Here is a 14,580-nt window from a genome sequence, read left to right on the forward strand (position 1 = left end):
AGGCGCTGGATCAGGATCTTATGGTCTACAGTATCGAATGCAGCGCTTAGATCCAGGAGGATCAGCAAAGCCGATCCTCCCGAATCCAGGATGCACCTTGCTTCCTCGACCACAGTTAGAAGGGCAGTCTTAGTCCCCTGACCCGGGCAGTACCCGGTTTGAGAGGGGCGGAGCAGATTGTTGGTTTCTAAGAAGGTCGAGAGTTGTTGGTTTACAGTTTTCTCAGTGATTTTACTAAGACCTGGCAAGAGAGAAATTGGTCGGAGGTTTGCAAAGTCATGGGGATCAAGTCCTGGTTTCTTCAGCAGTGCTTTTACTACTGCCTGTTTCCAACTAGGGGGAACCACTCCTTCGTCCAGTGAGGCATTAATAAGGTCTGTGGCCAAAGGCGAGATGGTAGGTCCCACATGCTGAAGGATGTACATGGGAGCCGGATCATTAGGGGATCCACTTTTCATGGCGGTTAGAGTGGTTAGAAAGCCTTCTTTGGAAATCTGGTTGAAGGAGTCCAGAGTGGGGCCTGTGTTTGCGGTAGTAGGATCCGCAGGGGCGTAACTATCTGATTTTGGTGGTAGGGATTGTAGGATGTTTTTTATCTTGCTCTCAAAAAAAACTGCTGATTAATTGCATCTGGTGTCCGAGGTGTCCAGCACCAGCGGGGGGTTGGATATTTTGAGTAGCTCTTTTACTATTTTGTATGTTTCTCGAGACGAGTTGGAGGCAGTTCTAATTTTCTCTTCGAAGAAGGAAGCTTGGGCTGTTTTCCGAGCTGATTTATAAGTCCTCATGGCTGTTCTGTATTTCTCTGTATTGAGGGGGGCCCAGTCTTTTCTCCATCTCCGCTCCAGCTACTTGCAAATTTTTCTTAAGTCTCTAAGATCTTGGGAGTACCATGGAGAAATTTTGCTTTTTTTCTTCAAATTTTTCTTGGGTGCTACCGCATCAAGGGTGTTAGTCAGCCACTTGGTGAAATTCGTGTCAGCTTTCAGAGGATCGGGATCGGCGAGAGGGGCAGTGTGTTCTAATTCCCAGGACCATTTCTCAAAAGAAAGTTTGATGTAATCATGTCCAAATAGCAATTTCTACCGAATTGCTATTTGGTATTGCGTATTCTTAATACACTGAACTTTACATTTTAAAATAGTGATTCCCAGTGGGTCTCAAATCGACCTACCTCATGAATGTTAATGAGGTAGGTGCCTGTTTGTGACTCATTAAGAATGATCCCTATCACAAGCATGTTGGCCTGCCAAGGTTTTAAATAAACCAATCTTTTTTTCTGAGAAACGCATCTTGTTAAACATGTAAGTTTCATTTTCAAGAGTAGGTAACATTTGTACACGTGGCCCATGGATCACAATAATACCTGTCCTCATATATATTGTGGGCATGTAAGTGTGCTCCGTGGGGTAAATTAACGTTATAAATATATAGCCATTATTAAAGACCTCTTAGGTTGCTTAATTGGTGACTAAAGACGCCCTCTGAACCTGGAGCAATCATTATTGTTGCATTGACTAGACATGTTCCATAGACATGCAGGGGGAACCTGCAGGAAATGAACTGTTGACATTCAAATAAGGCTTGTTACAAAGAAAGGAAAAGTATGGAAGCCTCATAGTACATGATGCAAGCAATAAAAAACTGAATAAATGTGACATGATCAACTTTTCAGGGCCCTCATGTTAAACCAGACAGACAGAAAACATAATCATTCTGAAGTTGTGATCATTCATTTGGGAAGCTGGGCTTGCCACTCTTCCTAGATCATGCCTTCAGACATTGGAACCATCAGCTCCAACTTCTGTGGGTTGGTTATTACTCCGTTGTGTTGATACCTACCAGTATTTGGATAACAGGTCTTTCTGCCATCTTGTGATGGACCATGGCTGTACATTTTTACTATACATTTTTGGTGCATTTGGTAGATGTTTGTTAGTGCACAAGATTCAATTTTTGAGGGAAACCAAAGGCAAAATTAGAAAGTGGACTAGACTGTACTTTCAAGAACAGGAAGCATGATGTGGAAATTGTGCATATAACATAGTGATCAAATTTGAATGTATTATCAGAAATATGTACCTGTCTGCTGGCAGTCCAAAACTTCCTTTGGAAGAATTCAAGTTTCATTTGAATGCCCACGGCTACAAAGAAAAGACAAAAACAGGTTATAAATAATGCTGTTTGTGACATTTTTGTGGCAGTGGCGCTGTGGCTGATTGGCAATGGGATCAGTTTTGACTGTCTGATAAATGCATTTTTTAGCAGTGAAAAATAAATGTGTTCAAATTTAAATACTAGAGCTAAGTGCAGATGTTGAGGATATGTCAAGAAATAGAACATAAAAGATAATGAACAGTCATCGAAATCCATGTTGGCTAGACTGAAGCTTACTTGCATTGCTCTCTCAATTTATTTCACTTGATATGCCTTTTTTACATTTCTCAAACACTGTCAGATCTTGGACATTTCTTACATAAAGGAAGTCTAGACAGCTTTTAGAACCTCACTAGCAGTAGGTGCTACCAGTCACACACAACATTACCAACAGCCAGTGTTATATGGCTCCTGCAAGTAGCAAATATCATACCCCTGCAGAAGACTGTGGAAAGGCAGTTGGTCTGGACAACAAAACTACTTTAAAAAGGGAATAGTTAGATCAAACTTGCTCTCTCAATGCTTGGTCACGGGAGGAAGAGGCATAGAAAACACTGCTACATACTTGGAGGACAGAAGAAAGGACATTTTTCACAATGTCGATGTTTCATAAAAAAGAAGATTTATTTGTGTTGAAAAGCAAGGGATTGATAAATTGTGCAATATGTGACAAGCTTATATTATGTGCTTTTGTCAGCCAGTGTACGAAATGTATATGTTGTGAACATTCTTTAAAAATGCATCTGCAAATATAGACAGCACACAGTGAACATTAGCTCATTATTATGTACTGAACCATTTAGGGCTAAGCATTCATGGACAAATTGTGGGCAATATTATGATAGACAAATTACTCAAGGGCAATAAACATTTTCCACAAGAATAACCTCCCATGAAGCTTGAGCTACTTGGTGAATTACCTTGTACCCACAAGCTACTAGCTGAATTGCATTGTAGCCATTAGTTGTGTGCTTAATGCTATTGTGCACATAAACAATGATCACATTTACCAACCCCAAATGTAACCAGGCATTTGTTAGATAGGAAGGGTAGAGAGAAATTCAGGACTATAGGATAATGTCTCTTTAACCTGATAATAAACACTGCCTATAACCATGCTGCCTGTAGACTCAAGATATAAGTCACGGCAAAGCATATGGCAGTTGACCTATGTGTACACAAACAATTGGGTTTTTGTTTATAGATCCTCCCCGACTATAGTATTGGCATGCTTCATCACCTGGTTGCATCTTGGTCCCGACAAACCAGGATGGGTTGAACAATTTTCCAGGGATGACTGTGAGATATTCTAAATTATAAAAATACCACTTTTAATAATGAATGTTTGTGGTATGGATAAAAAATATATGTGCGGTGCTAACTGAATATTATGGACCTACACCCTTATCCGCATCAACATGTTTCAGCCCTTGGGGAAAAAAGACCTACAGGGTCCTGTTGTTTTTTTAGGACCATGTGTATGTCCCTGGAAGTGCAGCTCTTTTACCTATTCTTATCGGTCAGTCATCCTACCTCAGTTGGTACTGACGTACAACATAAACCATAAAGCATGAATAGTGGCTACTCATCATGATGTTGAGAGCACAGTCTAGAGTTCCTATTTGGGTTGAGCTTGAACAATGATCAGCAACAGTTTTCCCTCACCTAATATACAACATATTGTCATTGAACATCAGCTTCAGTGTGTATGACACATGGCATGTACCAGAGTATTTACAGTTCTGATTAGGTTGCGAATATGTAAACAAAACTTCTTTCCTAGGTTGCACTAATGCTGTCAATTCATAGCCAACTACAAACATCTCTTGGGCAACAGCTTGTGGAAGGGGTGCCTTTTAACTCTCTCTATTACTACTGTTATCATTATTTGTATTGTTATTATTACTATAGTGTTAGTAGCAGTAGTAGTTGTAGCGGTAGTAGTGATACTATAGGTTTAACAACATTCAGGGCCTTATTTGGATGTCGGTTGGACCGCCACTGAAAGCCTGTCGGTGTCGGTCCAACTGACTGACAGCTCTTCTGTCTGACGGTCAGATTATGATACCGGCAGTTGGACCATCTGCTGTTGGGGGGAAGACCACTGCCTCCGACAGGATCTAGGGTCCCGTCGGGGTGGCGGTCGGACTCCTATCCCTAAATGGAGGTGGTGTCTGCGCAGACACTGCATTAGGGATTAGGATGTCCAATTACGACTGCCTTTTCATGGTGGTCCGGCCGCAATAAAAAGGCAGCCGGAAAGGGACTTTGGGGGCCACAAGCAGGGCCCTGTCCCCTGTGGACTACTGCTAAGTGGCCTGGGGACAAATGTCGTGCTACCCCATACTTCCATGCACTCTGTGCAAGACACCATATGGTGCCTGGCACATGGTGCATGGATGTGCACAAAGTGGTACTTTCCAACTGCGGCTTGTGCTGCTGTACTTTTCCTGGGCCACTGTAGGAAAAGGCACTTTCCGATCACCTGCACCACAGTCGGATTACAATCGGGCAGGTGGGACAACCGAATTATTGCCAGATGGACTCTTGCCCGTGCCAATGGCGTTCAGATGCTAGTTCGACCGCCATTGTAATGAGGGTCTTAGTGTTTTACCAAATTTAGCAATAATTATATTTACAGTTTGTGTCATTAAGGCTTGGCTGGGGGAGAGCAGGTAAACCAATATGAATAACTTCTATTGGTACTAAACAATCTTTTTTGTGTCTTCGCTTGCTCTGACTTGTGCTGCTGGATACACATTTTAATAGTGAAAGGGAAAGTGTAATGGGAAAGTCACAAATACACCAATAGGAATACGGAAATAGTAAATTCAAGGAATACTCAGGTAACCCCTACATATATACTTGTCTAAGAATGTAGGATTACTATGCGTGCACAAGAAAGACAAACCCACACAAGTACCTACCTGTCATTACAATAACAGAGAAAACATTTCCTGTTTCTCAAAGCAGCAGAAGGAACGTAGAAATAAATGTGTTTGCTCCCAAACCTGTTGTAAGCGCCCGCTTCACTTTCACCATCAAAATATGCCCACTCAATTTAAATTCTAAAAGTAGTGGAAAACATTTGTCTGCTCTTTCCTTGCAATCAGCAACATGTAAAACAGATTGGCACACATGCTTGATAATTAAAATAGCGCTTAGCATGATAAAATGTGAACTAAAGTACCACATTAGCCATTTGAAAGGACATGATTTGTTTTTACTCAAGGTAGGTCTCCTCGCCCACCAGTAACAGACCCACACCCACCAAGCCAGTACTGGCATTCCAAAGATTGACTGCCTACCTTCCTTGCCAATGATCTAAATGAGGGGTGTCCAACCTATTCTGAAATAAGAGCTACTTACATTCAATGAAAATAATCCTGAGCTGCTAATATTATTTGTGTTGTAATAATGACCACATCAGACAATATTGCATTAGTTGCCACCATATGCAAGATCTGAGCAGTGACCACCTCCATTCATCAGGCTTGGTACCTCGCAATAACACAAAAAACGATTTGTCATAGTCAAATGCCTCCACGTGGATAATACATAACGACCATAGCCAAAATGCCCTTGGCACCAAAGTAATATTAGTAATAAGTCTTCCCAATGCCACATGATTTATCAGTCCAATATCAACTGTCTATATATTTTGGAAATGTAACGAAATTTTCTCCAAACATCATTTTATAAGTTTAGAAAATATAGACGTATTTGTCATGAATACATGCTTTTTAAATGTTGTATATATTAATAAGCTGCACACAGGAGAGCTACTCATAGGTCATTTGAAGGCTACCAATAGCTCACGAGCTGCCTGATCAAAACAGTAGGGCTTAGTGGTGTATTGTACAGTATATTTACACTTAAAGTGGTGCTAAATAAAATATTAAAACACAATTCTGTAGGAGGGCTTATGAAATAAGGTGGTACCTCACAGTCTGCTAAAGTACCAATAACAAGCTTTTGTTCAGGCTCACATGAATGTGTCGTATGCGCCGAGTAGAACTGAGGGATGCAAAAATAATGATTGAAAGGTACATTATAAATAAGCAGATACAATTAATCACACTAGCACCAGGAGAAAATCGTCAATTCCTAAACAGTGCAATAGGAGGAGATAGGCCAAAATGGCATGTCCTGCTCTCATTATTTTGTCTTCTATTGATTCCTCTTCTTCCTGTCTTCCAGTTGAAACTGCCAGCACTTACTTTAACTTTTCCACCCCATTTTTTTCAGTTAATTCCCAATTTCGATGTTTTTTCCTCACTGTTCAGTTTTATTTCATTCTTCAGTTATGCATATACATCCTGCACGTTCTCTGTCCTATCCTGTGACCGTCCTGATCCTTTCAGATGCGGTCGCTCCTCACACTGCTCCCGGCTCTGCCTGACCGCCTGGTATCGTAGCGCTTTACCGCCAGACTGCAACACGCTACCTTGCCTTGCTCCCACAAGCACTTCTGCCAAATAGATTAATTCAATTGAGATCGCAGCGCTAGATTGCCTGATTGTGGACTTATTAATTGCTTTCTGAAACATATCGTAGCGCTAGATTGCCAAAGTGCGCTTTTACAATTGTGCTGTTTTCATCTGTTGTGCTGTTTTCATCTGTGTCTGATTGTACCATTGCATTGCGTTGTTTCGGTTTGTGCCCCAGTCCTGTTCCGCTTTGGCTCGCTGCCATTTTGTTGTTGTTGTTGTGCCCCCCGGCCCGGATCTCCGCCCCGCACCCGCCTCCCAGCTGCTCCTCCCTCCCACTGATACTGTAAGCCCTGCGCTCCCATAGCCACGCTGTGACCGTCCTGATCCTTTCAGACTCGGTTGCTCCTCACACTGCTCCCGGCTCTGTCTGACCGCCTGGTATCGAAGCGCTTTACCGCCAGACTGCAACACGCTACCTTGCCTTGCTCCCACAAGCGCTTCTGCCAAATAGATTAATTCAATTGAGACCGCAGCGCTAGATTGCCTGATTGTGGACTTATTAATTGCTTTCTGAAACATATCGTAGCGCTAGATTGCAAAGTGCGCTTTTACAATTGTGCTGTTTTCATCTGTTGTGCTGTTTTTATCTGTGTCTGATTGTACCATTGCATTGCGTTGTTTCGGTTTGTGCCCCAGTCCTGTTCCGCTTTGGCTCGGTGCCATTTTGTTGTTGTGCCCCCCAGCCCGGATCTCCGCCCCGCACCCGCCTCCCAGCTGCTCCTCCTTCGCCCCTCCCCCCTCCACCACCCACATACGACAGATGCTTTTGCGCACAGCGTTCAAGCGCAGCTGTTGCGCTCCATGCGCGCCGAAGGCGCGCCAAATGTAAGCCCGTCTACGCCCGTCCGCGCCTGGACCGCGCCCAGCGCCAGACCCCCTGGCCCCCACAAAACACATCCCGCCCGCATAACATACAACGCCGCAACCCTCTCAGCCCTTAACCCCGGCCGACTCCCAAACTGCTTCCAAGCCGCTCCCGAACGCACCCATGGACCCTTCTCCTGCCATTCCTGCAAGTTCTGCAGCATCAGGACCCACACCAAATCCACAAACTCCAAACAGAGCTCCGACACTAACCACCTAAAGTTCATCCTGCTCAATACCCGCTCTGTCCACAGACACTCCATTGAACTCTGGAACCTACTAGACACCACATCGCCGGACGTCGCCTTCCTTACAGAAACATGGATGAACGCCTCTTCAGCACCCGACATCACCATAGCCATCCCGGACGCCTACAAGATCATCCGTAAAGATCGCACCAACCAAACAGGATTAGGCATCGCCATCGTCCATAAGAACACCATCCGCATCACGACCAGCTCCGACGATAACCTCGCTTCCGCCGAACACCTTCACTTCCAAATCCACACCGACCCCAAAACCACACTCAGAGGCACCCTCATCTACAGACCACCAGGACCCCGCACACAATTCAGCGAAGACATCACTGACTTCATCAGCCCACATGCCCTCCCCTCCGAGAACTACATTCTACTGGGAGACCTCAACTTCCACCTGGAAAAGAACAACGACCACCCTCCTAGACAACCTGGCCAATCTCGGACTAAAACAACTTGTTGACACCCCCACCCACCTTGCCGGACACACGCTCGACCCAATCTTCACCTCCAGCAAGCACATCTCCTTCGACCACACCACAGCTCTCCATTGGACGGACCACAGCTGCGTTCACTTCAACAACAATAAGACCACAACCCACAACCCCCCACAACCCATTCCTCGAAGAAACTGGAACAAAATCACCACCGACCAGCTCATCACATCGCTTCACCAAAACCCCCTCCCAAATTATCGGACCCAAACCAAGCAGCCACCAACCTCACACAATGGATCACCCACAGCGCAGACGAACTAGCACCCTTGAAAAACCATTTAATCAAGCAAGGTAACAAAAAAGCCCCCTGGTTCAACAATGACCTTAAGCAATCCAAGAAGCTCTGCCGTACTCTCGAGAAAACCTGGAGAAAAAACCCAACCACTGACAACTTAGCCAACCTCAAGAACGCCACCCGCAAACACCACCAACTGATCCGATCGACCAAGAAATCAGCATTCAAGGATCGACTCGACAACAATACCCAAAACAGCAAGGAACTATTCAACATCGTCAAAGAGTTTACTAACCCCACCGCCGACACCAACAACATCACTCCCTCCCAAGACCTCTGCGACTCTCTTTCCTCATTCTTCCACAACAAAATCGCCGAAATACATTACAGCTTTGAAAACCAGCCCGGAGACCAACCCACTCCACCCTCCCCCGAACCTAAACCGCTCTCCAACATTCTTTGCGACTGGAACCCAATCACCACCGAAGACACCATCCGCCTGATTAACTCAATCCACTCAGGATCGCCAACCAAGCAGACTCCATCATCGCTCCCCACCTCCGAGATGTCATCAACTGCTCCTTCAACTCCGCTACCTTCCCGGAAAACTGGAAACATGCCGAACTCAGTGCCCTTCTAAAGAAACCCCAGGCTGACCGCCCCGAACTTAAGAACTACCGCCCCATCTTGCTCCTCCCATTCCCCGCCAAAGTCATCGAGAAAGCCGTCAACAGTCAGCTCGCAGCCTTCCTTGAATCCATCAATTCCCTCAACCCTTCTCAGTCCGGCTTCCGAGCCAAACACAGCACCGAAACCGCCCTCATCGCAGCAACCGACGACATCCGAACATTACTGGACAACGGAGAAACAGTTGCCCTCATCCTACTCGACCTCTCTGCAGCCTTCGACACAGTCTGTCACGGCACCCTTATACAACGCCTCAGCAACGTTGGAATACAAGGAAAAGCTCTGGACTGGATCATCTCGTTCCTCGCTGGAAGAACCCAGAGCGTCCGCCTCCCCCCATTCAAATCAGAGGCCACCAAAGTCATCTGCGGCGTACCACAAGGATCTTCACTCAGCCCCACCCTCTTCAACGTCTACATGAGCCCTATCGCATCCATTGCGCGCCATCACAACCTCAACATCATCTCCTACGCAGATGACACCCAGCTGATCCTCTCCCTCACCAAAGACCCAAACACCGCCAAAACCAATTTACACGAAGGAATGAAAGAAGTAGCCGAGTGGATGAAGAACAGCCGCCTTAAACTAAACTCGGACAAAACGGAAGTCCTCATCTTAGGATCATCCCCTTCTGCCTGGGATGACTCATGGTGGCCACCAGTCCTGGGAACCGCACCCAGTCCCACGGACCACGCACGTAACCTGGGCTTCATAATGGACTCCTCCCTCTCGATGACCAGACAAGTCAACGCCGTCTCATCATCTTGCTTCAACATCCTACGCATGATCACAAAAATATTCCGTTGGATCCCCACCGAAAAAAAAACGGTCACCCACGCACTGGTCACAAGCCGACTGGACTACGGAAACACCCTCTACGCCGGAACCACAACTAAACTACAGAAAAAACTCCAACGCATCCAAAACGCCTCAGCCAGACTCATTTTAGACATCCCTCGACAAGCTCACATCTCCGACCACCTGAAAGACCTCCATTGGCTCCCTGTCAACAAGAGAATAACTTTCCGTCTCCTTACCCACGCGCACAAAGCCCTCTACGACCTAGGACCCGACTGCCTCAACACACTGACTTTCCTTCTACACCCCCTCCCGCCAACTACGATCATCCAATCAAGCCCTCGCCGCAGTTCCGTGCATCCACAGATCCACCATGGGGGGTAGATCCTTCTCCTACTTAGCGGCCAAGACCTGGAATTCCCTCCCCACCCACCTCCGCCTTACACAGAACCACCTCTCCTTCAGAAAGCAACTAAAAACTTGGATATTCGATAAGTAAAACTCCTCCCTCCCTCAAGCGCCTTGAGACCCTCCGGGTGAGCAGTGCGCTATACAAATTGTAGAACTTGAACTTGAACTCTGTCTACTGAGCAGTTCTTACTATGCCTTCTCTTCTCATGGAAGCACATTTAGTAACCCTTGTTATGACACCCCTCCTCCAAATCAGTCATTTCAACAAATGTTTAATTTCCTTCTATTTTTCCTAATTTCCCATTATCTCTTGATTCACTAATTTGTTATGTGTGTTTTTCTATACGCTTTTATACGTCAGTCCCCCAAACATGGAGAGAAGCTCCCCAACCACTTCACTCTCTCTCCGTTTTTTTCTCCAGGCTTTTCTGGCCAGTAGCTCTTTCACTGAGGTATCAAGTGATGGCACTTTTACGTTATGCTATAAGCCCAACTGCAAAATATCTAATATCATAGAAGTTCCGGGCACTGTTACCAGGGTTGCATTTTTCTGTTTCATACAATCCTGGCAATGCTAACAGTCATTCAAAAACAGCAGCAGTGAGAGTGCTGCTAGTTACTATAAGAAATCGTGTTACTGGTTGAGGAGTGTAAAACCCTACTCAAGCAGGAACTACAATCATTGTCATAGTGAAGTCACAAGCAAATCCTAAATTAACTTGTGCTCAAACCTCAGGTAGCTTGACACAGAGCAGTCAGTCTTAACACATAGGCAATGTGTAAATTATTTGTGCCGCACTTCAAACAGTAACACACAGAAAAACACCGCACGTCTCTACCCTCTGTTCATTGATGGTGATCCTCTGCCTATACTTGGAAGTATTGCCAGGCATGTGGGCCTTAGGTACCATCGCTCCATCATTTAGAGATACTAAGGTATCCTCAGCTGCCCCCCACCCCACAGTGACTGAATCATCTCTTCCCCAAGTGCTACACTGGCCAGCCCCTGGGACTGCCCACCACTGGGAAGACTGTGCCCTCTTGGAGATCTTATCATTTCCCTTGATGCGCCCATACCGGTAGCACTCGTAGCCCTTATTTTTGTCCACAAAACCTTCTTTTTGGTGGCCAGCGTGGGATTGAGATCCGTTTCCCTTTGAACTATTTTGGGGTCCTTGTGAGAACTCTATTTATTTTATCTCCCTCTTTTTCTGGTGGGAACCCTGGCCACCCTTTTGGGAGTCTCGCCCAGATGCCTTCTTGGACCCCACGGTGCTGAACCAGATGTCCACCTCCTCAGCATGCCTCCTGGGATCAGTCAGTTTGCTATCCAACAGGGATCAGTCAGTTTGCTATCCACCAGGTGTTGGCACAGCACTGTAAAACAAACATTGAGCATGTGCTCCCTCAGAAATAGGTTGTACAGCCCATTATAATCATTACTTTTGTGGTCCCTCACCCAACCATTCAGCGCCCTACTAAAGCAATCTAAAAAGTCTGCCCAAAGACTAGTTTGGAAGCTTGTGGCTGTCCCTGCACCTGCGGTGGTACTTCTCAGGGGTCAGCCCGAGCATGGCAACAAGGATGGCTTTCATGGGTGCACACTTTGCTGGTCATCAACTGCTAGCGTGGGTAGCTACCTACCCCTGAGTGCTCCTCTTGGATCTTGTGCACCCTCAGCGATACCTCATTTGCAGCAAGCCATTTGTAAATATCATCACCCACCACATAGTGAGCACCATGTCCTTGGGTATGCGGACCTACTTGTCACCTTCAATCATACAGTTAAGCACCCAGCATTGCTGTTGGATTCTGTCTTGCTTTAATCTCTGCCAACTCCTCTGTGAGCAAATTCTTATTAGACACACTGCTGCCTGCCCTCACACTGAGCTCTATCTCTATGGTTAGAGGAACTCCCTCCGGAACTCTCTCCTCTGGGAGCTCCTGCTTAGGGCACACAGCCAGGTCATCTTCCATTCCCAAGTCAAGTACCCCTTCATCATGATCCTCCACATTAGGATTCTTATCCTCAGAGTCTCCAGGCTGGCATTGTTTTCCTAGTGAATTTCTCATAGGCCAGGAGGGCAATCTGAAGGTCCAGCATTGTGGCCTTCTTTCTTACTCTTAGCATCCTCTCCTTGCAGAGTTTTTGCAACTCAGCCCTTCTGAGGTTGTCCACATTGAGCTTTTTCACTTCCATGGTACAGGACAAAAAGGTAGAGAACTTAAATTTAGAAAAAATGAAAAATAGCAAATCAGCAAACTAAGGAGAATTGAAAAAGGCTTAAATTGATCTTGAATTATTTTTATTGGATGGTAGTGTAACACAAAATTACTGTACGACACTGCATAAAGACAAGTTCAAATCATCACCGCTGAACACCAGTGTAAGAAATTGGGTTACTGCTGAGGGGTGTGCACTCTACTCAAGCAGGAACCACAATTCTTGTCAGGGTGAAGTCACAACCAACCCCTAAATTAACCTGTACTCAACAGTTGGGTAGCTTGGCACAAAGCAGGCAAGCTTAACACAGAAACAATGTGAATAGTATGTGTGCAACACAATCTAATCAGTAGAACCAGATTTATGCCATTTTAAAGATTTCATTGAAAATAGAGCCAAAAAGTCCAAAGCACCAACTGTGAATATCTGGTTGCGCTGGACAGGGACAAAGTCGCAAGTTCAGGCTGACCGTGATGGAGTGCGTAGTGGCTACAGGGCCATCTAGGCTTTCTGAGCAAGAGTTCCTTACATCCTGGGTGCGGAGCATTGGGAGGTCCTGTGCAAAGTATGTGTCCTGCAGTCGAGGCCATGTGTCAGTTCCGAGGAGCTGGAAAGCTGTGGTGCTTGGTCCTGCTTCATTGTCGAGGATCCCGTCGATGAGGGCTTGCAATGCGAAGTGCAGCATTGAGGATTTGCCGTACAGTCAAGGCAATGAGCCGGTTCAGAAGAGCTGTGAGGCTGCAATGCGAGGACCTGCATTGTCGCAGAGGATGCTGTTGACAAGAGATTTGCAAGGCGAGGGCCTGCATTGGTAGAGCTTCGCACACGTGTTTGTTCCGATGTGGTCTTCAAGGTCGATGCGTAGTCCTTGCACTGCAGCAGAGGTGATGCATCGGTTCAGCTCAAGATTATGTCATGCAGCAGAGGAGCTGTGTCTGTTCCATTGGAGCCACAGATGAGCTGGCAGAGCACATTCCAAGGGTTCAGGACTGGGTTGGCACCACTGTCAGGGAAGGACTCACAGATAACAGTGTCCGAGTGCTGTGTTGAAGGTCGTTGGAGCCTTTTGTCCTTGAGGCTCTAGAAAGGAGGCTAGCCAACTAGCCCTTGGAGTCATTCTGGAGTCATGGGTTCAACAGCTGTAGGTCCAATACTTCTCTCCCAGGCAAGAGGGCACCAGTAGCTGGTTAGAACAGCAGGGTAGCATTCCTTCATATCAGCAGTCAAGCAGAGTGGTAGTTCTTTCAGCAGCGCAACAGTCCTTTTTCCAGGCAGGGTATCCACAGGTCCAGAAGTGTACTGAAGAGTTGGTGTCCGAGGTCCAATATTTATACCTTGGCCTTACTTTGAATTCTAGAGGTTTCCCACTAAAGTCCACAAGCTTCCTACCTTCCTTGACCTGGCATTTACATGTATTAAAAAGAAGGGTTTGCGCCTGGCAAAAGGTTTCTTTTGTCAAGTTGAAATGGCAGTTTAAAACTGCACACCCAGGCTGCAATGGCAGACCTGAGACATGTTTAAAAGGCTTCTTAAGTGGGTGGCACAATCAGTGCTGCAGGCCCAATAGTAGCATATGATTTACAGGCACTGGGTACCTGTAGAGCCACTTTACTAAGGGCTAACACGTAAATTAAATTGCTCAATTATGGATAAGCCACTGTTAACACATTTTAAGGAGGGAGCACATGCACTGTAGCACTGATTCTCATTTGTAAAGTGCACAGAGTCCGAAGGCCAGCAACAAGAGCGGTGAAGGCAAAAGATTTGGCAGAAGACCACCTACAGGTCTAACAGTTACTTGACGTAAGGTGGTTTTAACACTATACATCCAGTTTCGCCTGACTACTTGTGCAGACTGGCGGTGATTGTTTTTTTCCACTACCAGTGCACCCCTCTAGTTTTCGGAAAGTCATTCTGTTACTATGGACATACATTCCTCAAAGAGTCTCTGTCAAGT

General features: G+C 45.9%; 1 protein-coding gene across 1 annotated transcript in view; it reads right to left on the reverse strand.

The window, feature by feature from the left end:
* Positions 1-14,580, reverse strand: part of CACNA2D3 (calcium voltage-gated channel auxiliary subunit alpha2delta 3) — a 2,522,256-nt gene that overhangs the window by 361,772 nt on the left and 2,145,904 nt on the right. The window contains exon 28 of the mRNA XM_078662383.1: positions 2,083-2,144. Within this exon, the coding sequence (XP_078518509.1) occupies positions 2,083-2,144 (62 nt within the window). The remainder of the gene's footprint in view (positions 1-2,082; positions 2,145-14,580) is intronic.

Source organism: Lissotriton helveticus, chromosome 9 (genome assembly GCF_964261635.1).
Source record: "Lissotriton helveticus chromosome 9, aLisHel1.1, whole genome shotgun sequence".
In the NCBI taxonomy this organism is placed as follows: Eukaryota; Metazoa; Chordata; class Amphibia; order Caudata; family Salamandridae; genus Lissotriton; species Lissotriton helveticus.